We start from the raw sequence: 24,773 nt of genomic DNA on the forward strand, positions 1-24,773 counted from the left end.
AGAACAACCACACCTCATCAGGACAAAGAGGCAGTAACTTGTTCCCATGTCCCAGCTTCCCGTGCAACAATCCCCGGTTATTTTAGTGGATTACAGCTGTAAGAGCACAAAAAATCATTTCCACACAACTGCTGGGGACTTCAAAAGCAGCTAACAAGGCTGAAATCAATCTCTCTTCCCTTAAAAGTTTTACATAGCAAAGCTCTGTAACAACTGCCCCAAGTAGTCTCTTAACAATGGTGAGGAGTTCACAACGAGCTGCTCAGGGCTATGATTCATTCGTGGCTCTCTGCCAGAAAAATAAATACATTCAAGCCCAGTGGCCCCAAGGGGAAAGGTAGGCCACTCTTAAAAAGCTCAAGATGAATGATTTACAGAGCAGAATCCACTTTTCAGCCCATATGGATGAGGAGGAAGGACTTTTTTACATCTCCCGAAGATTTAATGCACAGCCTTGGATACTGGCAGTGCATCAACAGATGGAACTATCGAGCTGGGATTTGCAAAACTCACTCCAAAGAGCAAGAAATGACTTCTTCTATTGCTGTGCACAGAGTTCATAAAGCCAAGCCGAGCCCTGCAGTGGGTATCCAGCAACACAAGGCAAACAGAGGCGGCTCAGGTTACAGGAAGCGCAGTAAAGTCCCACCTGTGCAGGACACAGGGATCCTCTGGCACGGTGACAGTGACAGCTCAGGGCTGGGCCCGACTCCACACAGCATCTGCTGCACATAAAAAGGGTTAATTGGCTGCTAAACAGCCAGCAGGGCTTCACTCTTTTCACTCTCCCCACAAGAACTTTATTTCTGGGTAAATGCTCAGGCAGCAAGGGGCAGGATGGAGCCTGGGCTGTCCCTGTGGCAGTGAGGCCAGCTCATGTCACCAGCCTGGTGTGTCACTGCCCTCTCATGCTCTGAACCTCCATTTCAGCAGCCTTCAGAAGCACCAAATCCCACTTTTAAGTGTGGCTTTAACATCCAGAACATTCTCTTTAACTGTATTCCAAAGGCCTTTTAAAAGAAAGCTGCTTTGAAATGCTACCAACTGCATTTCAGCATTAAAATTTCCAGATTTACCTGGAAATGGCTTAAATCCCCTAGTTCCATTTTTTATAATAGAAACTTTTCAAACTGGGGACTGTGGCCTCTTACTAATAGGGCCAGAGAATGCCAGGGCCATACAAACATTCTTTGCCCCCATGAAAAGGTTGTGCCATCAGCAAAGGGACATTTGAGGGGATTTGTTTCACACATTCTATCACCAATGGATAATGCAAAGTGTGAGGAACCTGCCTCTGACCTTAGAAAGTTTCCCAGTTATTTATTTCCTGTTTCAGAGTAATTATTTCCTGAGTCTGGGTTAAAATTTCAAACTCAAATATTTAAAAATAATCAATACTTAAAAGTTTCCCTGTGATTAAAGCAAGTCTGTATGAGTCCTATTCCATACAACAATTTATTTTTTATTGTCTTTCTTAAATTTATGCTCTGAAATTCTCCCTGGAAACAATTATCAGACAATTCCACTGAAATAATGTATTTTTTAAAATGAGATCACTAAATCACATGTAGCTTTGAGAGATGGCCCTGGTGATCACATAATACACAAAACCCAAACATGCTGATCAGGAAAGATACATTTTATTTCCTTTTTTTTAACCATTAAATTATTTTTATCATTGACAGTCTCACAAGGAAAATGAAACCTTACCTGAGTTTATTTCTATTAAGGAAAATTTCCCAAATTAGCAAACCCACCTGAGTCAGTGTGAAAAATATTCTATTTATAAAAGATCCTCCTAGTTTACAGCACCAGACATGTCCATTCTTCCATGGCATGATTAATGCAACAAGTCATGTAAAACTTCAACTCTCTTTGGTTTAGCTCATTTAAAGGGAGTTCAAGTTTCATCTTTGTGGGCAGTATTTTAAGGGGAAAAAAAAATAATCGAAGAATTAACCAAGCTGTGCTTTTGTTCATAATATTCCAAATTTTCAAGTGTTTTGGTGAAATCTGCCAAACAACAAATACTGCCTAAGTCTGCCTAAAGAGATCCATAGAATTCTGATTTTCCTTCCAACTCTGGCCCTTGTGACAATGCCCAAGAATTGGGCACTTTTCATCTCAGCCTCACGAGAGGAACACACAAATTTATTATTATTAAATATCCTTATTAATTAACATTATTAAATATCCTTATCAAAGGATGTGACACCTGCCAAGCTGCTCTTTCCCTCTCCCACACTGGGGCAGATTTTGGGATTCAAGATGCCACAGGGAGCATCCTCAGAGGAATTCCAAGGATGAACCTGGGGGAATGAGAGCAGGAATGAACCAGGGCAGGAATGTCAGAGGCCAGTTTCATATCTACTAAAATCTCAATGGATTCTTCAGTTCAAGAAATCCCTGAAAGAACTAAATTTGGGATATTGATAATTTTGAGACTCTGAGGGTACTTTGGGAAGTAAAGTTACCACCACATAGAAAATGAATCACTTTGGGTTTTAATCCCTCTGTACAATCAATCTTTTTTACTTAATGTTCTTCAAAATCCACAGGAAAATTCATTTCAGTATTTACAGAGTATAATTCCTTTGCCCTATTGCCAACAAACCTCCATTAAAAAAGTTCTTATTTCATTAAGAAAATTGGGCATGTAAATCATCAGAACAGACTTTTTAAATACACTGGAATCTTCTCAAGTATGCAAAGTCACATCTGCAAAACATTTAGAGAAAAAGTACCATTTATTTACCCATACACAGTATGTACAGACTCAGGATGGCTTCTTTAACTCTCCTTTTGCCATCTTATATAATTTCTTCAAACTGTAGATTACAGATTTCTTTGCCCCTAAAAAAAGAAGAAAAAAGAGAAAAAAAAAAATCAACATTTAGCAGAAGGTGCTTAGTGCATCAAATGCAGGATTTCCCTGGGGGAATGACAGCCTAATGCAGCAGGCAGACAGGCAAATAACCCTCCTGTCACAGGCACAGCACAGTAAATAATGCCACCAAAAATACTTTTAATGCCATCCAAGCAGAGCAAATAGAGCAGAATTCTGGTAAATTCCATGCCATGGCATACAATAAAGGCAGACATCTCAATCTGCAGAGCAGCAGCAGTTGTGGCCTCCAAGCATTTATGAGTTTTAGATATGATGGGACTGAGGATGACTCCTACAAAATTTGTAAAATGTATCCTTGGATTAATTTCTGAAGTTCTCTTGCAGGCCTAGAGTAAAAACCCACAGCCTTTTGCTGGGTTTAGTCACAGAGTATTTATAAATTTTACAACAAATCACTGTTAGTCTTGGCATTTCAGGGGGTTCTGAGATCCCAGCCAGTGCAGCCACTTGCTTTTCCTTTTTTGTTTATAAAATCACCCCAAACCAAACAAATAAACCCAAAACTACACAGAGTGATTGCTCAGATTACAGCACAGTCTAATCACACCCTCACAAATTCAGAACTGAAAAGGCAACTTTTTAGTGCTGCACAGAAAGCTCTAATTTTGACACGTGCACAGATTTAAGGTGTAGTAAATTATATTTACTACAATCTCTCCTATGTTTATTTAATTGAACACCTGACAAAACTGACTAAAAACACACAAGGGATTTAGCCAAAAGTCACACAACATCACAGCCCAGAACACAAGGAAAGATTTGCAACAAACAAGGAACCTCAACCCAAGTTTAGCCACGTGCTGCACTGTCTTTAATTTTTTGGGGGGTGAGTGGGAAGGGTATAATAAGACCTGATTTGGAAAGACCTCAAGAGAAAGGAAAGTGAAAGAAAGAAATCAATTAAAGATATAATACTTTAAGTGATAGATGCATTCAAATTCAAGTTGCAAGAAGACAAATGAGTTGGCAGCAAGAAGGAAAGGGGCACAAGAAGACAAATGAGTTGGCAGCAAGAAGGAAAGGGGCACACTCATTTCTGAAGGAATGTGGCACAGTAAGAAGCCCCTGATAACAAATAGAGTGCAGAGAATCAGCTCTGCACTTCTCTTGCCTCCAACTGAAATTTAAATCAACTCAGCTTCACCTTGGCTAGGAACACATCCATCCATGTATTTTGAACTGACAAATCCATGTGTATCCCATGTGCAAGCTCCAACTTTTCCATATTTACCAGGTTTTTGTAAAATCAAGTGCACTAAAGAAGTCATGACAGGCTTTTCCTTGCAGCACCTCAAATAACAAATAAATAACCAAGTGCCTGAGAAATCTGCATGGAGATTGCACACAGAGCAACAATTCCTGCAGCAGCACAAAGCCAGGCTGGGCTCTGGCACAGCACAAATGTTAAAAAAGTTAGAATGGTGTAAGTGTGGCTCTGGAAATGCCCAAGCTGCAGGATGCAGCCACTCTGAGAGAGGAACTGCTGCTCTGCCACTGCAGTGAATTCCAGCTGCTTCTGGAAGTGCAGTGCAGCGTGTGGGAGATCCAGGATCCATTCCCTGATGCAGGACTGCAGGGAATGGTGCAGGCACTGAAGAGAATGGTGGAGGCACTGCAGGGACACTGCTGCAGGACTGCAGGGAATGGTGCAGGCACTGCAGCCTGCAGGGACACTGCTGCTGCTGCTCTCAGCTGCAGGGAGTGGTGCAGGCACTGAAGAGAATGGTGGAGGCACTGCAGGGACACTGCTGCAGGACTGCAGGGACACTGCTGCTGTCAGCCTGCAGGGAATGGTGCAGGTACTGCAGGGACACTGCTGCTGTCAGCCTGCAGGGAATGGTGCAGGTACTGCAGGGACACTGCTGCTGTCAGCCTGCAGGGAATGGTGCAGGTACTGCAGGGACACTGCTGCTGTCAGCCTGCAGGGAATGGTGCAGGCACTGCAGGGACACTGCTGCTCTCAGCTGCAGGGAGACAGATCCCTGCTCTCAGCCTGCAGGGAATGGTGCAGGCACTGCAGGGAGATCCCTGCTCTCAGCTGCAGGGAATGGTGCAGGCACTGCAGGCACACTGCTGCTCTCAGCTGCAGGGAATGGTGCAGGCACACTGCTGCTCTCAGCTGCAGAGATAAATCGCTGCTCTGGCCTGCCCACCAGCACATCCCTCCCATCCCTCCGAGCTCCACCCAGGGCACAGAAGGAGCTGCTGGCCCCACCCCTGCCCAGCACAGGTTTGTCCATCCAGCTCAGCCTGTCCCCAAAGCAGCCCTCAGGCTGATGAATCCCAGCTGCAGGAAAAGTTAATGGCTGTAATGACAGCTCTCTCTCAGAATCTGAAGCACTTGGACCACATGAAAATGTCTGTTACTTCAGCTCTGAAGCTGTGACTCGGTGGTTGCACCTCCCCTTTAGATTTTTCCACTGGAGGACACAGAACAAAGCCCTGATGCACATGGGACCGAGCCCACAGTGCTTGTGTAAACACAGCCCGTGTCTGGTTTCACTTAACCATCCACACTGAGTTTTTTTGCAAGACAGGGTTGGTCTGGGAGTCCCCAAAAGTGTCCTGCTAGGAGTACCTGGCTGCAGTGTCCTGGATTGCCTTTGGATGGATGTGCTGCTAGACAAATATGTAATTATTTGGTGGAGCAAATAATTCTATATTTGTAGTGTGGCACGCACAGATGCATGCATATTTACAGATATTTACACTGAAGCCAGCACATCTCTTCCTGCCTACAAGTCATGCCACAACACTTAAAGGGATGGAACACAGAGGGATAACAGTGTGGATTGATAATGCAGAAGGAAAGAAAAAGGAAAGATTTGGATTTTTTTGCCTTTCACCCAAGATTTGGGTAGTTTTCTGGCTCTTATGATCTAAAAATTTCTGTTTGGGGAGAAAATTGTCACAGAAAATCTCTATAGGTCTATGTGAGGATTCAAATTAGAATTCAAACTAGAGCTCCAAGTAGCTCTTGGAGTTGTCTGCATGGATCCCTCTTACAGGACACATATATTCTGTGAAATCAAGACTTTAGCTGATAAAGAGAGCAGTTATCACAAAAACTGAATATCTGATATGTAAACCTGCTCCTTAAAAAAAAAATCCTTGAAAACAAATGCTATTCAGCACATTTGTGCTACCTTAAAAGTATCTTGGACAAATGAAACCTGCTCCTTTAAGAAAAAAATCCTTGAATCCTTGAAAACAAATGCTCTTCAGAACATTTGTCCTAACTTAAAAGTATCTTGGACAAATGAAACCTGCTTCTTTAAGAAAAAAATCCTTGAATTCTTGAAAATAAATGCTCTTCAGAACATTTGTGCTACCTTAAAAGTCTCTTGGACAAATGCTTCAATTGGTGATTTATGCTGTAAGACTGTGTTTATAGAAAAATTTTCAAAGCTTGCAGCATTCCTTGAGTGAAATATATGTCATGTGGAGAAAATCATATATATATTTGTAGTGTGGCATGCACAGATATATGTATATTTACAGATATTTACACTGAAGCCAGCAGTTATCAGCTCAGACAGCTGATGAAGAGAGCAGTTATCACAAAAACTGAATATCTGATATGTAAGCCTGCTCCTTAAAAAAAAAATCCTTGAAAATAAATGCTACTCAGAATATTTGTCCTAACTTAAAAGTATCTTGGACAAATGAAACCTGCTTCTTTAAGAAAAAAATCCTTGAATCCTTGAAAATAAATGCTCTTCAGAACATTTGTGCTACCTTAAAAGTATCTTGGACAAATGAAACCTGCTTCTTTAAGAAAAAAATCCTTGAATTCTTTAAAATAAATGCTCTTCAGAACATTTGTCCTAACTTAAAAGTATTTTGGACAAATCAAACTTGATCCTTTAAAAAAGGAAATCCTTGAATCCTTGAAAATAAATGCTACTTAGAATATTGGTCCTAACTTAAAAGTATCTTGAACAAATGAAACTTGCTCCTTTAAGAAAAAATCCTTGAATCCAAATGCTCTTCAGAACATTTGTCCTAACTTAAAAGTATCTTGGACAAATGAAACCTGCTCCTTTAAAAAAGGAAATCCTTGAATTCTTGAAAATAAATGCTCTTCAGAACATTTGTGCTACCTTAAAAGTATCTTGGACAAATGCTTCAATTGGTGATTTATGCTGTAAGACTGTGTTTATAGAAAAATTTTCAAAGCTTGCAGCATTCCTTGAGTGAAATATAAAGAAGAAAGAAGCTAAAGAAGTATCAACATTTTCAGAGGAGCTAAATATAAGAGTTGCAGAGTGAGTTCCCAAAGCCCAGGCAGGCTCTGGCTATGTGGGAAAACAAATCAAAGCCTGGTGCCATCTCTAATGGGAAACAGAGAGGCAACCCCACCACAGCCTCAAAGCAATACACAGGCACATTCTCAAAAACTAAATAGGGCATTTAACAACAAACAAAAACACAGAGCTGGGGCTCCACTTGGAAACCACACTGGCAGAGAAAGATGAGAAAAGTTCTCTTAAACGGGTTGAAATTCCTTCTTGTGCTCCTTGCCAGTAATGTTCATACCCAGCATGGCATCTGAGCACAGCTATTGCTGATTTACCTCTGAATTTAGAAATGCTGGACATTGCACTGCCCTGCTGTGGCCCTGAGCAGGCATCCCACCTTTGCTGGTGGTGTTAAGATAAAATAATCAGCTAAAGAAACCAGATTGTGTTCCCTAGAACACTTCAAAAAGAGTCATGGCCAGCTAATGAAAACGTTTTTTTTTGCAGCTTTACAAAGTACTTGTACAGTTATTAGGAACAGCAATAAAAAGTCAAAGCTCAATGGAGCCACAGATTTCATCATTCTCTTTTATTTTAAGCTACTATTCCTGACATAAGCACTGCAGAAGGTCAGAGCCTTATATTATTCCTAAAGTCTTTACTAGAAAGTGTGAAAATAGGTCTTGGGGGAACAGAATATTAGACAAGATTTGGAAAAAGAGTAAAGAAAGAAATGCAGCTTCCTTAGGGACTGGATTTAAAGCTCCACATTTCCCTGTAAAACACATTCCTTGCCTGAGTCAAGCAAATATTTCCATGCAGGAGCCACATTCCTGATTTCTCTGTGTAAATTCTGTATCCTATGAGAACATGGAGAGCCCCAGGAGCTGCCCCAGTGATGCATTTCAAATTAAGAAACCATGACTGGGAGAAAACCTTCATTAGGAGATACTGACAGATTTAAAATAAATGCAGATTTAATGTAAACTCATAAGTGTTTGGAGAAAAATATTTAAAAAAATATTAAAATTGCAAAATGTTTTTGCTAATTAACTCTAAAGCCATGGACACCATCCCTGCTCAATTCCAGGGCAGATCACACCAACATCACACCTCAAAAATAGTGAGGTGACATCCTTGAGCAGTGAAATTTCACTCCTGAATTCTGTCCCTCATGGTTTTGAGCAGATTCCGGCAGACAAATACATAAAAATAAAATGTAAATACATAAAAAATAAACCCCAAAAAACCCCAAAAACTAAATAATGGAAAAAGTAAGAAAAATCCACCCTCCCAAGCCTCCTTGCTTAAATTTGGCTTGTGCTGGAGGCAAAAGCCCAAAATTGCTTTGCTCTACCTAAACCAAATCCCAAAAATATGTTTGCACCACAAAAACCACTAGTAGAAAATAGTTTTTACATGCAACTCTACACAACTGATTAGAAGGAAACTACACTTTGTTTGAAAGAGAAAAAAGCCACTATACACAAAGCAAAATCAGTTAAGACCAAGGGAAATAGAAACATCTCCCAAAGAACTGATTTCAGGTGCATGAAGCAGAATGATAAAAAATGATAATAAAATTACTATAAAAATGATCATAAAATGATGATAAAATGATAAAAAATGAAGATAAAAATGCCAAGTGTTACTCAAAGATCCATGAGGACTCCCCAAAGTGTCAGTGATTGAGTGCATCACACAAGGGGAGCTAAAGAGCCTCAGAGGTGATTTATAAGCCCACAGTTTAACCATTTCTGTTCTACTCCTGCACTTACCTGGCTCTGGGACACCTTGAATTTAAAGGAATAACTGAAATTCAACAGGAATAACACTGGAGGGGTCTTATCCCTCTCTTCCAATTCTTTTGCTCCACAAAATCTCCTCTGCCCAGCTCCAGAACAGAGAAAATGAAAGCTGATGTTGTTGTTTGGTTTGTTAATTTAAGTCACACAGACTCCAGTCTCATTCAACATTTTACAATTTTGCAAGAAAGCCTCTGCTTTAAATGTTGCTTTTATTTCCCAGGGACTTTTAGTGAAACACATAAAAATTCTATTCTTTAAACCCCTGTAAGAAGACAGTATTTTCTGTCATTTTTTGCTGTGTGAAATCAGCAGGCCCACACTGACAGACACCCCACACATTCTTACCAGCTGTCAGGATGGTTTTAGCACTCTGCACTATACTGGAGGATCTCACAATTGCTGAAATGCCTGCAGAGGGAAAAGCACACAGATGTTACCCATCCAGCACTTGTGTGGGGATTCTTTGCCCCTCCACCATGCACAAGTTCAATATTGTTCCACTTATACAACCAAGCCAGCCTGAAAGTAAAGCATACACTGAGAAAATTTGGGTTTGCTCTGCTTTTTCATACTAATTAAAAGTATTCCCTAAACTGTTTTAATTTATTTTATATGTAACATACAGAAAAAATCCCAAATCAGTACTAAAACAGACAACAAGCAGTAGGAATTGATAAAACCCATTTATTTAGTGTTCCCATTAGCTCTCTGCTAAGATGATTAACCACAAAGGATTCAGAGTTGTTTCATCTAAGTGCTGGTAAATTAACATTCTGGAGCAGAACAAATGATCCTCCCTGTTTACTTCAACATGAAATTGGGATTTGGCACTTCTCTGATCAAGCAGAGACACCTCTATTGTGCAGCTCCTTCCTGGCTTTCCTAAATTACAGCTTTTGGAGATAAGGCTTGTTTATCACTGCACTGTGGCACATTCAGCTGTCATTGTCCAGGGGTTCTTAACAGAACAGTTTAAAAAATCTTAATTTTTTTTCAGAACTATGAAGTTGTATTTGTTCTAACTCATATAAAAGCATATTGATATGTAAAAAACTATTTACATCACTAAATAATTGAAAGAAATGCAGAGCTGCAGCAGTCTCAGAGCTAATCTTCCAAACTGACACAGTCTGCATTGGCCCATTCAATAAAATTTCAAATATTTTTAAATCCTGCATCCATACTGAAGAACAAAGCTTAGCACAACCCATGTGTAAGTAAGGATACAATATTCCACTGTAAAATCATGTGAGGGGAAGGAACGGGGAAGGGAAAGGAACAAATTGTGTTGATGTAGCAGAGTATCTTGGGACAACACAATTCAACTTGAGTAATCAGCTCTGCCTTGTATGATTCCCAAATGGCTTGGCCTGGCCTTTACCCAGATTGATAAATTAGGAAATGCTTTGGTCACAAAAGGGAGAGAATATTTTCATGTGTTCTGCTAAGGGTTTAAAGTGCAGGGCTGAGAAGATGTGCCCAGTCTGCTACAGAAACACAAGCACAGCACCATCAGAGCTCTGTGTGCAGCTCCAACCTGTTCTCTGTGCAGCTCCAACCCTGCTCTGTGTGTGCAGCTCAAACCTGCTCTGTGTGTGCAGCTCCAACCTGCTCTGTGTGTGCAGCTCAAACCCTGCTCTGTGTGCAGCTCCAACCCTGCTCTGGGTGCAGCTCAGACCCTGATGTGTGTGCAGCTCCAGCCCTGCTCTGTGTGCAGCTCCAACCTGCTCTGTGTGCAGCTCAAACCTGCTCTGTGTGTGCAGCTCCAACCTGCTCTGTGTGCTGCTCCAACCCTGCTCTGTGTGTGCAGCTCCAACCCTGCTGTGTGTGCAGCTCCAACCCTGCTGTGTGTGCAGCTCAAACCTGCTCTGTGTGTGCAGCTCAAACCTGCTCTGTGTGTGCAGCTCCAACCCTGCTGTGTGTGCAGCTCCAACCCTGCTCTGTGTGCAGCTCCAACCCTGCTCTGTGTGTGCAGCTCCAACCCTGCTCTGTGTGTGCAGCTCAAACCTACTCTGTGCAGCTCCAACCCTGCTCTGTGTGCAGCTCCAACTCTGCTCTGTGCAGCTCCAACCCTGCTCTGTGTGTGCAGCTCCAACCCTGCTCTGTGTGTGCAGCTCCAACCCTGCTCTGTGTGCAGCTCCAACCCTGCTCTGGGTGTGCAGCTCAAACCCTGCTCTATGTGCAGCTCCAACCTGCTGTGTGTGCAGCTCCAACCCTGCTGTGTGTGCAGCTCCAACCCTGCTCTGTGTGTGCAGCTCCAACCCTGCTCTGTGTGTGCAGCTCCAACCCTGCTGTGTGTGTGCAGCTCCAACCTGCTCTGTGTGCAGCTCCAACCTGCTGTGTGTGTGCAGCTCAAACCTGCTGTGTGTGTGCAGCTCCAACCCTGCTCTGGGTGCAGCTCCAACCCTGCTCTGTGTGCAGCTCAAACCCTGCTCTGTGTGCAGCTCCAACCCTGCTCTGTGTGTGCAGCTCAAACCCTGCTCTGTGTGCAGCTCCAACCCTGCTCTGTGTGCAGCTCCAACCCTGCTCTGTGTGCAGCTCCAACCCTGCTCTGTGTGCAGCTCCAACCCTGCTCTGTGTGTGCAGCTCCAACCCTGCTCTGTGTGCAGCTCCAACCCTGCTCTGTGTGCAGCTCCAACCCTGCTCTGTGTGTGCAGCTCAAACCCTGCTCTGTGTGCAGCTCCAACCTGCTCTGTGTGCAGCTCCAACCCTGCTCTGTGTGTGCAGCTCAACCCTGCTCTGTGTGTGCAGCTCCAACCCTGCTCTGTGTGTGCAGCTCCAACCTGCTCTGTGTGTGCAGCTCCAACCTGCTCTGTGTGTGCAGCTCAACCCTGCTCTGTGTGCAGCTCCAACCTGCTCTGTGTGTGCAGCTCCAACCCTGCTCTGTGTGTGCAGCTCCAACCTGCTCTGGGTGCAGCTCCAACCTGCTCTGTGTGCAGCTCAAACCCTGCTCTGGGTGCAGCTCCAACCTGCTCTGTGTGCAGCTCCAACCCTGCTCTGTGTGTGCAGCTCCAACCCTGCTCTGTGTGTGCAGCTCAAACCCTGCTCTGTGTGTGCAGCTCCAACCTGCTCTGGGTGCAGCTCCAACCCTGCTCTGTGTGCAGCTCCAACCTTGCTGTGTGCAGCTCCAACCCTGCTCTGTGTGTGCAGCTCCAACCCTGCTCTGTGTGTGCAGCTCCAACCCTGCTCTGTGTGCAGCTCCAACCTGCTCTGTGTGCAGCTCAAACCTGCTCTGTGTGCAGCTCCAACCTGCTCTGTGTGCAGCTCCAACCCTGCTCTGTGTGTGCAGCTCCAACCCTGCTGTGTGTGCAGCTCCAACCTGCTCTGGGTGCAGCTCCAACCTGCTCTGTGTGTGCAGCTCCAACCCTGCTCTGTGTGCAGCTCAACCCTGCTCTGTGTGCAGCTCCAACCCTGCTCTGTGTGTGCAGCTCCAACCCTGCTGTGTGTGCAGCTCAACCCTGCTCTGTGTGCAGCTCCAACCCTGCTGTGTGTGCAGCTCCAACCTGCTCTGTGTGTGCAGCTCCAACCTGCTCTGTGTGTGCAGCTCCAACCTGCTCTGTGTGCAGCTCCAACCCTGCTGTGTGTGCAGCTCAAACCCTGCTCTGTGTTTGCAGCTCCAACCTGCTCTGTGTGCAGCTCCAACCCTGCTCTGTGTGCAGCTCCAACCCTGCTGTGTGTGCAGCTCCAACCTGCTCTGTGTGCAGCTCCATCCCGGCTCTGTGTGCAGCTCCAACCCTGCTCCTGCTCCCAGACCCAGCTTTCAGCCCTTTGCTGCTCCAGCCCAGCCCAAGAGAAGCTGAAAGCTCCATGCCCAGGTGCAGCTCATCCCAGGCTGTCCCTGGAGACCTGCAGCACCCAGGAGCTTCGTTTCCCCCACAGAAATCAGGCTGAGAGCTGCCTCAGCTCCCCTGTTCATGTCTAGTGGCTCCCAGGTTTCCTGGGGATTTTTGCTGTGCTCAGGCAGCTTGCAAAATTTCCTTGCCCATTTTCTGTTCCAGGTTCTTCAAATGCACAAAGGACCCCAAGTACCAAACTTTCTCATTTTCCTGCAGTGCAGCAGAGCACTGGTGTGTGCAGCATCAGCTTGAACTTGCTCCTATGACATAATGGTGCCTCAGAGCAGTTGTGCTGATGAGAAGCACCTCAGCCTTTCCCCTCCAGCTGCAGCTCCCTGCCAGGGCTCACATGTCTGGGCTAAGCACCATGACTGCCAAGGGAAATGTCAGCAAGGCACAGAATTACCTCAGCCCTGCAATCTCTGACTGATGAGCTTTTGCCTGAAAATGGAAGCACCAGAGTTAGGTGATCTAAGCAGGCCACACTATTATTCCTTAGGATCCAAACCAAAACACATCCTTCTGTATTGATAATATTTCAGAAAAGCTGTCTGCAACCAAATCCAAACTCAGGCTTTCAGGAATGGATTTCATTACTATCTCCTGGATTTTTTCACCCTTCTCTTTAACTCACCCTCCTCTTTAACCCACCTGAAACAGGAGAACATATACAATAGATTTGTGTATCTATCATGTTTTAAAGGAGATCACAAACACTGGGCCAGACCTACCTTGATGCACCAGATATCCACAGTCAGGGTCATGGGCAACTTGCAGTAAAATTTCTTCCACATCTCTGTTCTTTCCAGGAGGGTTTACCAGAGCAGTTATCTGTTGTTGCAGAGTCTTTGGCAAAGCCATGAGTTGTGTAAACTGACCTTCTGGACTTTTATCAATCTGAATGTTATAAAAGTAAGACATTAAAAACATTCAGTTCTCTCTTTTTTTTTTTTTTTTTTAAAGAAGTTAGAAAATTGACCTCTGATAAATCTCATAGAACCTGATCCATTTCACTAGAAAAGGTCCTTGACAATGGTAATAAAAACTCCCCAAGAACAGGGAAATGCAGCATCTCAGTTTTCAACTTGAAGAATGAGTCACTGCAAGGGTTTTTATTCAAAGAAGACACACATGATCTTGCTGTGTCTGCAAGCAAATGTTCATTGAAATTGTATCATTTCTGTTGTATCCAATTTCCTCTGGAAACACAAGCACAGGACAATAAAAAAAAGCTCCCCAAAGACCCCTCAGCTGAGTTTCTTCTGCCTGAATATAATCAAACTGCAGACACACACACACTTCAAGTTTAGCTAGAAAACCATTTTCTCTGCTTTAAACTCCAAAGCACATCTGGTTTGTATAATCTGAAGCAAACATTCATCCCACATTTTGCAATCTAAATCAGAAATCCAAGGAGCCTTCTTTGAATACAATGATAGCAACGTGCAGGCCTGGACAGATTTCTCCAAACTGCAACGCACCATGGGGCAGAGCTCTCCAAGAGAGGAGGAAAATCTGAAGAGCTCCATTCCTCCCACACAAGGTTTTAGCCACTTCATGGAGACATCAGACAGGAGCCTGATTGCCCTCTCCACTCCCTTTTGTCAGTGTGGAGAAAATGATCTCCAGATGAGTCAGCCACAAGTGCAGAGGCAGCGAGAGGGAGCAGCTCTGAGCTCTGTGTGGGAGGAAGCAGAGCCTGAACCAGAGCTCAGGGCTGGGCTCTGCCTCCCCTGCTGCTGAGGGACCCCTGAACAAGGAATTCTCTCTGCAGCTCTGCATCTCCTGAAAAAGGGGGTTCCATCCTGTTCCTGCACCCCCAGCAGCACTCAGCCAGCCCTGAACAAGGAATTCTCTCTGCAGCTCTGCATCTCCTGAAAAAGGGGGTTCCATCCTGTAACTGCACCCCCAGCAGCACTCAGCCAGCCCTGAACAAGGAATTCTCTCTGCAGTTCTGCATCTCCTGAAAAAGGGGGTTCCATCCTGTTCCTGCACCCCCAGCAGCACTCAGGCAGCCCTGAACAAGGAATTCTGTCTGCAGCTCTGCATCTCCTGAGAAAGGGGTTCCATCCTGTAACTGCACCCCCAGCAGCACTCAGCCAGCCCTGAACAAAGAATTCTCTCTGCAGCTCTGCATCTCCTGAGAAAGGGGTTCCATCCTGTTACCACACTCCCAGCAGCACTCAGGCACCCCAATAATCACAACAAGGTGTGAGCAATAAAGCATTAAACACTTGCTTGATTAAATGCCCTCATTTTGCTGTTGATTTGAAGCAGTCTTGATGACTGTTAGGGGATTGTGGAGAGATTTATTATCCAGCAATAAATGTGCAGTATGCTACCAGCATTTGTTTAAAGGAAGCATTTGTAATTCTTTCCCAAATTCATTTAAATATTTCTTGCACCAAACTGTTCACAAGCAATAAGAAAACTTGGAGACAGCTGCAGGATAATCCAGGTTTGGCTGTATTTTACCCCAAAGCATTGCAGTGAAACTGTTTACTGTACTCAAGCCTGCAATTAAATGAATTTCTAGCAAAAACACATCCTAAAAGGTGGCATTTGGGACAGAATTACCAAGGCTTGAGGATAAAGAGGTGCCCACATCCATGAGACAAGTGGGGCTATTTGTGACTTCACCATGAAGTTTATATCACACTTGAATATTACAAAAGGGAAAATTGCTACTGACTGTGGCATCTCTCCCCTAGCTGCAATGTTACACCAGAAAAATGGAATTCAAGGTATTGATCACTTTGGATTTCCTAAAAAAGCTAAGGAAAAATGGTTTTGTATGGGTATTAGTGCCAGAATTTCACTTAGGTTTAGTCAGATGATATTCATAGTTACAACCTGAGGATTTTTGGATTTCCCAAAAAGCTAAGGAAAAATGGGTTTGTCTGGGTATTAATGCCAGAATTTCATTTAGATTTAGTCAGGTGATATTCATAGCTGGAACTTGAGGAGGTTTTTAGTGAGATGCAGTTTTTGATTGCAGAAAGCTGCACCTCTGAGTTACAGCCTCACCCCTCTAACACAAACCATCTGTTGATTCCTCACTTCCTAGCCTGTCATTTCCATGTGGAATCCATTAGAACACAGGTTTTACTGCTCTGCTTCCCTTGCTGGGGTCTATTCTGTGCTCATACTCACAGAAAATGAGCAGTAACTCCTCCATAAAAAAAACTGGTATTTAAGGCAAGTCTGCTGGCTGCAGAATTAACCAAACAACAGAAACACAACAAAGAGCAAGCACAGAGCCTACCACTGCTCTCCTGGTGCATGGCACAATCCCTGCCTTCTGCCAGTGCTGAAGCCTTGTTAGAAAGCTGTTTCAAGGAGAACACTTGCCTCAAGCCTTCCCTGCTGGTGCTTGTACACCACTTGAGGGCAGCCCTGCAGTATGGAACTGTACAGCTTCTGGAAATGGGCAATGTTGGGCTTCACTATGTTGTGCACTTTGAATCTGTCTTCTCCTATTATCATTCTGAAATCACCTAGGCAGGAAAAGAGAGAGTTAAGCCATTAGGAAAACCCCAAAACGTGAAGGAGAGTATAACAGAAATTAACACAGTATAGAGCTGTCATTTAAATCTCTGCTCTCCAATATTATGTATGCCAATATAAGAGTCAAAAAAAACTATTCAAACACCTTCAAGCACAGAAAAAACGTCCTTGAAGGCACATATATATATATAGATATCTATATCTATATATCTATATATCTATCTATCTATCTATCTATATATATATATATATAGAGAGAGAGAGAGAGAGAGCCTCTGATACAATGTCATCAGCCTACCTGTCCACATCTTCACTTGGAAACAAAATAATTCCAGCTGTCAAGTAACAGTTACAGTCTTTGCAAACATAACCTCAGTCTCAACAATTACTAAGCAAATTGCCCAGCCCTCATACTTTGTATCCATAAGAAAATGAGCTGAAATGTTCCAATCTGAGAGGTAATAATTTGCATTCTGCACTCCAAGGGCAGCACCTGCAGTTCAGCTAACAGCAGTCACTGTAAGATCACTGGATGACTTTTTCTCTTAGCCATGCATCGTGTCAGTAGTTCCAAAAAGCAATTCCTTTTAACACCACTGTTACATTACTGGCCTTTACACTTTCTTTTCAGCTACATAACTGAGAAGTTTCAAAGAGAACAAATGAAAAGCCGGTCAGTCTGTATGAAAGCACTCCACTGCCTCTGTGAGGTACCAGCCTGGCTGCTTGCAGGGTTTCCAGCCAGGAGCTGGATGCTCAGTGCAGCTTGTACCAACCAAAATTCTGAATCAATTCCTTTTCCCACTTCCCACATTCAGGAGAGAAATGTTGTTGAAAGGTGCCAACTTGCTAGCCTTCCTTAGTTTATTTCAGTTTATGCAGAGCCACAAAACAAACACTTCACATATAAATGGTACTGACTCAGTGCTCTCAAAAAATGCAGGAGAAAATAAAAGATAAACATTTTCTAAATTAAAGCATTAACAACTCTTCTCAGCAGTCTCCAAGGAGACTGATTAGAGTAACACATAAAATCAATTTTGTCTACTAGTACAGCCTCTGAAAAACTGAAGGAAATGGCAGCAAAACAAATATCCACCAGCAGCCTTTTCCTTGTGCATTCCCAGCTGGGAGCTGTGTGGCTGCAGCTTTGCTCACACGGCACAGCCAGTCTCAGCATTTCACTGATTTCTGTTTAATTGCACTGTTTCAAAGAGTAAATAAAAAACATTTTGGTAAGTGGTGCCCAGCAAGAACCCAGTGCCAGTGCTGGGCAGGTTTCAGGTGGGCAGATGAGCACTGAACATCCCTGGCTGGCAATCCCTCTGTCAGCACCCTCCTCCTGGTGCTGTAAAACAGGCGAAAATTCAGGAGAGAGCTGCTCTGGAAAAGCAAGCTGCAATCTGAACTGCCCTGGGAAGTGTTACATAAAACAGTGACACTCCTGAGTACAGCCAGGCTGCAGCTTAGACCTCCCTGTGCTTCCTTCAAAAGCCAAAACTGCATTTCTGTATGAGCCAGGGAAGTGCTGTGTAAAGCACAACTCCAACCAAGCCCCTTCATGGTAATTCCAGTAAGGATGTCAACATTTAAAAAGCACTGCTGAGTTAAACTGTAACAATTACATCTTATACTGAAAAACCATTTGCAGTAGTTTTTTCAATATTTTTCCTTACCAATTTCCTAAAAAAAAAAAAAGAAATTCAACAAATACCAAGCAGGAGTGTTAAATGTAAATCAAAGAATCATAATCAGGATCTCTGAGTTAACTAAGTAAGAGCCTTTAACACAGCACACTCAACAAGAGATGACAAGCTATGAGTCAGACTATCAGATGACTCAACATTGCACTGAGTGCAAAGAAACATTTTTTTCCCAAGGTTTTGAAACATTCCACCAAAACACAATCCATGCAAACAGGAGAGAAGCCCCATTATTTCATCATATCCAATCACTCCCACTGAGCTGCTCACAAACCAAGCAGGTACAGGCAGCATTGCTGAGGCAGCTGCACCTATTTCCTGTGAATAAACCCAATTCCTGGGGCTGTTACATAACCACAGTCACAGAGAACTCTGTGAATGCAGGCCCAAAGCAGGAAGGGAGATGATTGATCACACATGAGACTGCAGCTCTCCTCAGGCACCTGAGAGCCCCAGACTCACCAGAGTAGGAGAGGCCAGCAATCTGCAGGAAAAGGTCCTCTTCAGAGAAGCTCTCTGGCAGCATGAGGAAGGATGCCAGCACTGCACTCTTCAGGTTGCTGACAAGAGCAGCCTGCAGCCTGCTGTTCTCATTCTGGGCCAGGATTTTCACCTGCAAAAGCAGAGACATTAGGAAGCAGGACCACAGCAAAGTGCTACTGAAGCTGGAGCTGGAAATGTTATTTATTTTTTATGCTGGATTGTGTAAGAAATTAATTTAAGAGTAGATCTTACTAGCATGGTACAACAAGTACTAGAGTGTCCCCATCACATGAGACAAAACAATGTGATTTTAAGAATTAACACTCTGCTAGAAAAAGCTGTTTTCACACACTGGTTTGGAAGTGCTGTATGCATCAGACATGAGCTAGTCACCTTTTCATACTTGTGAATTTAAGACTAATCAGAACAGGAAATATGAATGCATCAACAGATGTGTGATTGTGCAATAAGAAAAAAGACTATACTAAAAGAGATCAAAACACCAGACAGAAATAAGTTTTCCTATTCATCTTCATTCCTTTTTTTTTTTTAATAGAGGACTCCCCTATCAAATGCTTCAAGCAGTTTCTCAGCCAGGGGCTGTGCTAGAGGAAGCAGGGCTTTATTTCTGCATTTTGCTTGAGGGGATCTTCACTTACCCATGAGGAACAGATCACTTGAATGTTTCTACCTGCCACTAGAAGTGTTTATTTTTAGGAAACACTGAAACTGTCCAAGACCAACTAGAGAATACAATCACCCAGGGTATGGAAACACACTGCAATAAAAAGCAGATCTTGGGTAAGAACTGAAGCCAGAAACACTGGCAGATGAAGGGAAGCTGGTTTGGGAGATGGATAACTGTGCAATTCCAGAAACAACTCCCCTAGGAATCCCTGCTTGCTGGGAGTTTGTCTTTTTCAAGGGTTCTGGTTAAGCAATCCTGTCTTGCTTATAAAAGGCAAAAGCTTTTAATATTTGTCTACCCTAAAACACCTTGGTGAACAAAGGTAGTGCTCTTGCTTTTTCTCAAATCTCATCAAGCAATTCACTTAAATGCACATTCCTAGCTTGTTGCTACGGGGAAATCTAAGGGAAGTCAGAGCAGGAAAATCTGTGGTGGCATCCCAAGCAGTCACACAGGTGACTGCAGTACCTCAGGATTGCCATGGAAACATCAGCAAGTTATGGACACATTAAGGACACCACAGTTAGAGCCTTTAAAACACAAAACTCAGCAGAGATGCCATGGCTCCTCATGGAAGACACCTTAAAGAAGCAAAAGGAATAACCTCCTCCTCTTCTAAACCCCCCCTAATACAAAGCAGGATTTTTTTGAAAGAATATATTACAGCAGGCTTCAAAATCTGAATGCCTGAAACACTGATAGCATTTCTGAACAAATTCTTAATGGTTCAGAGAGATGAAAATCTCTCAGGAGGTCAGAGTGCAATGGTTATCCCCTGGTAAAACATGAATGTTGATTCTTGGGGTAAATCTGACAGAGCACCACAGTGAAGGAAGGCTTTTTCACAGCACACAGAATTTATATTCACTGTGCCATGCCACAAATCCAAGCAGCAGCAAATGCAGTTGCACTGAAAACAGCCATTCACCATTCACTGCTGAAGTGCCATCCAGAATTTTCCTTTCACTTATCTTTCTCAATGGATTAAGTTTCATCCTTTACAGAGATAACAGCTGCTCTAACCTGGCTCATGCTGTAATTCATCTCTGCAGATAAAGCCAGCACTCGAGACAATCCATTCAAACTTCCACTCCAAGTTTTTTAGCTAAAGCATAATTAACTCCTCTTCCAAGACCTGAAGAGATTTCTCCTTCAATTCTCCCCCTCCACTCAGAACAAATTTTCCCTTAGCACTGCTGCCACCTGCTGAAAGCACAACGAGGCAGGCACAAGGGGGAAAGCAAAGATTATTTTTTATGGTTCATTCAATTATGAACCAGACAGTAACTTCACAGCAAAGCTGCTTTCATCTTTAAAGATTTCCATTCTTTAGCTGTGTTAAGTTTTAGCCACCTCTATAATCTGTTATAAAAAGCAAATAATATGTTTAACATTAAAGGGACTTAGCATTAATAGAGTTATTCAAGATTTACTACAGGCAGAAAACTGTTATTAATAAACTCCCCTTTAGGGGTTCTTTTTCCACAGAACATCACGAGGAACTCCATTTCACCTCCTCTCTCAGAGATTATCCCTCTGGGGCTGCATCCCTACTTCAGGGCAGATTATTTGAGCACAGATCCCTGAGAGATAAAGTTCAAACCCTGCTGAAGTGAGGGGAGAACGACCAATCCTTTGATACATCGGACTGGTTTATTGATCGATCAGCCAGTTTAAATAACAGTGTTAACGAACTTCATGCATATTCCGAAATCCAAGTTTATGATAGGCTAACAGAGAAAACTCTAACCACTCCTTTTGTTTTACTATACCGTTGATTGTTTACACAAAACAAAACCAGTGTTCCCACTGTGATATGAAAGGTTCCCAAAACTTCCATATCTGTTCCCAGGGTGCCATCTTTTCCCAGAGAGGGTGTTACACTTGTTATGGGAAGACTGCCTGAGAACCTTATTGTTTATAAAGTGATACATGAGAGAGTCTAATTGTTTATAGAAATCAGGCTGGGAACTGCTTTGGAACTGCTTTGCAACTACCTTTTACTGTTCTCTCAACTGTATGCCTTCATGGCCTTTTTCTTTAAGCCATGCTTGAACTAAACTCCCGACAAAACCCCAAGAGGTTCTTTCCCAGCCCTGTAAACTCCTGCATTTGCAGAGAGAGCAGAGCAGTTACCGGCTTCTGCAGGCGCCCAGCCACATAGAGAGTGCTCCAGTGCAGCAGATCCTCAATCAGGGCATCAGTGCTAATCACTCCATACTTTATCATCTGCAAAAAACAAAGCAAAAGAAAGGCTTTGGGAAAAAACTTCTACCTGCACTATGGAACTTAGTACTTGCTATAAGTGGCCTTAATCCTAAGGCACACATACCTCCAATAAAAACTGGAAAGCATTTTTATGTTTTAATTAACGCATGAGGCAAAGGAAAAAAATCTCCCTCCTATTGATATTCAAACTTCTGCAAGCAGAAAATGGAATGCATGAAACTAAGATCCTTTCTAGAATCAAAGCTGCAATAAAGTCAGCAGCCAAATATCACCATTGCTAGAATAATCCACATTAGCCTTTATATTAAAAATATAGTAAAAAATTATATTTATTAAAATATTTTAAAATATTCAAGCAATAGTTTGTCAAAGACTTATATCCTGTTATTGGGAGGTGGGGTGCGTATCAAGGAGTTTTTTATCTTGCTCTTTGATGTTAAGAAAAAAAAAATGTGATTTTTCAGCTTATTTTATGTAGCTGGACTTTCCACAGTTTGTTACCACTCTGCAGTAGCTGAACTTCCAAAGATTATCACCACAGCAAGGCAGGCAGCTCCAGAATTTCTGGATGCCAAAAGAGCACAGGCTGTGATATGACTGAGACATTAGAACACAAGAGCAGGGCATGAAGAGCCAAGAACACAATGTCATGGCAAACACCACTTCAAATGAAATCCCAAATCCATTTTTACATCAAAATGAGGTCTAAACCCCAAAATCTCATAGAGGGACAAGAACAGCAAGACTGACAGTGTTTCCCTCACTCCTCCCTACCAGACAGAGGTGCAGGAACAGAACTGCTGGGCAAGAACCATTTATAAATTGCATTTTATATCCAACAGCCCACTTTGCTGTGACTACATGTCAACTGCTGACATGAAGCACCACCACCAAAACTAGCAGGCAGAAAGCAATAAGGAACATAAATCCAGTTCCTGAAATGCTTTAGCTACAAGTTCCAAACACTGCTCACACTCCTAAGGTGTAAGACAGGCTGCTCTGTTTGCTTTTTAATTAAAATGCTGATAGTGAAGCAGTTTGAGACATAAATATTGAAGATACCACAAGTTAATCTACAATTACAATCTGCAATATTTGCTTCCTGAAAAATGCTTTAAGCTAATAATTTTAATACTTCACAGACATAAATATTTGACTCCATTCACTCACACTACTCGTACTTACCCTGCCATTGCATGGCACTAAGGTGTTGTAGTAAATCCCTGCTCCATATCCCTGGATGGTACTTATCTTTTTGGGCCCAAAGAATTTAAGGAAGGAATAATGACTCCTGTTCTTTGACAAGTTTGTCATATGCCAGGTCACAACATCATCAACAGCAAACACGAAGTCCAGCATATTTGTCTGAGGAGAACAAGAATGGTGGGGTTTAAATGTCAAGAACTAGTGTTATAATAATTTAAGATATACACAGTATCGAACTTCCAGCTAAATATTTTTCACGAGTAAAATATAAAAATAAAACCCAAACCACAAGTATTAATGTCAGATACAGCTGAAAGGTTCCACTGAAGCTGTATGTTTATTGTCAAGTGTATCAGACAGTTCAAAATTTTCCTGTTCTGGTCAAGACCAAACTTCAACCCTGCAGAACAGGGGAGCAGGTGTGAGATGTTCACACCCAAACCTACAGCTCAGTGGAACAGCTCACAGTGCATAATGAACAGAACTTTTCGGCCATGAATGGGGGAATGTGGGCATATAAAGGCACCACCCGAGAGCTGGTAGCGATGAACTGCATTTCTAGGATAATTCCTTTGTAGTGTATTCCTTTGCTTTTCTCAACAAAACCCCAAAAATAAAAATAAGTATTATTTCCAAGCTGTGGCCCTCAGAAGATGAGGAAGCTCCCCAGACTGCCATTTCAGTGCGGCAATACATTTGAAATTCCCCTCATACGGTGCACAGCAGATGGACAACATGCAGTAACTCTAAAAGCAGAAATAAACAACCTGACACACAGCGGGCTGAGGGGGACCCCGAGCCCTCACTGCCGGGACCGCCCTGGGCTCGGCCGGACACCCGCCCCCCGCCATCATTCCCGGCGTTTGGGATCGCTGCCCCTCGCCCTTCACAGCCGCAGGGCCGCAGCGGCTCCGGGGCGCGGAACGCCGCGGGGCCCGAGCGCTCACCTCGCCGTGCTCGGCCGAGGCCCCCGCCTGCCGGAACACCCCGGAGCCGTAGGCGAAGGCCAGGCTGAGCTCCTGCGGGAACTGCGCCAGCACCCGGCGGAACTTCACGGCCGAGCTGGACAGCACGGGCAGCGCCATGGCCCCGGCCCCGGGCCCGCCCGGCCTGGCCCGGCCCGGCGCTCCCGCCCACCGGCGGCGGCAGGAGAGGCCGCGATGGGGGAGCGCCCGAGCCGCGCTGCGCCCCCTGCGGCCCGGCCTGGGCATGGCGGGCTGGCCGCAACGCCGGTGCTGGGGGAACGGGGGCGGCTGACAGGGACCCGCTCCGTGTCCCCTCAGTGCTCAGTGTCCCCTCAAGCGCTCCTCTCAGTGTCCCCTCGGTGTTTAGCATCCCCTCGGTGCTCAGCGTCCGTCCCCTCGGTGCTCCACTTATGCTACCCTCAGTGCTCAGTGTCCCCTCAATGCTCAGTGTCCCCTCAGTGCTCCACTCATGGTACCCTCAGTGCTCCACTCAGTGTCCCCTCATTGCCCCTTCACTGTCCCCTCAGTGATCCTCTCAGTGTTCTCTCAGTGCTCCACTTAGGCTCCCCTCAGCCCTGGCCTCAGGGTCCCCTCATGGTCCCCTCAGTGCTCCCCACAGTGTCCCCTCACTATCCCTTCATGTCCCTTCAGGCTTCTCTGAAGGTCCTCTCACTGTCCCCTCATGGTTCCCTCAGTGATCCTCACAGAGTACCCCCAAGGTCCCCTTATTGTTCCCTCAGGGTTCCTTCAGGCTTCCCTAAGGGTCCTCCCAGTGCTCCTCCCAGGGTACCCCCAGCATCTCCTCAGGGTCCCTCACTGTCCCTTCATGGCCCCTTCAGGCTTCTCTGAAGGTCCTCTCACTGACCCCTCACTGTCCCTTCATGGCCCCTTCAGGCTTCCCTGAATGTCCCCTCAGGGTCCTCCCAAACTGTGCTGTCCCACCAAACCAAGTGCAATGAGGTGATGCTCACCATGTGGGCCTAACATTTAGTCTTCCCCCCCACTGCTGCTTCATCTTCATTTATTTAGCTCATTACAATTCTGCATCCCTTCTTCGATTGTTTTTCCTCCTCTTTATTTTTAATTTTTTTTTGTATAAATTCATATTTAATTCTGTTCCGAGGCTTTCCTCAGGACTTGTTGCCGGCGTTCCAGTTCTTCACACATCCCCCGGGGAACACAAACACAAACCCACAGCG

At 44.1% G+C, this 24,773-nt stretch overlaps 1 protein-coding gene across 1 annotated transcript; it reads right to left on the reverse strand.

Moving 5' to 3' along the window:
- Positions 1–1,624: 1,624 nt before the first annotated feature.
- TAMM41 (TAM41 mitochondrial translocator assembly and maintenance homolog) lies at positions 1,625–23,735 on the reverse strand. Its single transcript, XM_058032250.1, has 8 exons — positions 23,557–23,735; positions 22,589–22,768; positions 21,311–21,403; positions 18,466–18,616; positions 16,145–16,290; positions 13,525–13,690; positions 9,303–9,365; positions 1,625–2,853 (listed from the first exon to the last, which is right to left on the reverse strand). Exons 1-8 carry the CDS (start codon positions 23,692–23,694, stop codon positions 2,777–2,779), a joined length of 1,014 nt encoding a protein of 337 aa, XP_057888233.1. The 5' UTR covers positions 23,695–23,735; the 3' UTR covers positions 1,625–2,776.
- Positions 23,736–24,773: the final 1,038 nt, after the last annotated feature.

The sequence above is a fragment of the Melospiza georgiana genome, chromosome 11 (genome assembly GCF_028018845.1).
Source record: "Melospiza georgiana isolate bMelGeo1 chromosome 11, bMelGeo1.pri, whole genome shotgun sequence".
NCBI classification, from domain to species: domain Eukaryota; kingdom Metazoa; phylum Chordata; class Aves; order Passeriformes; family Passerellidae; genus Melospiza; species Melospiza georgiana.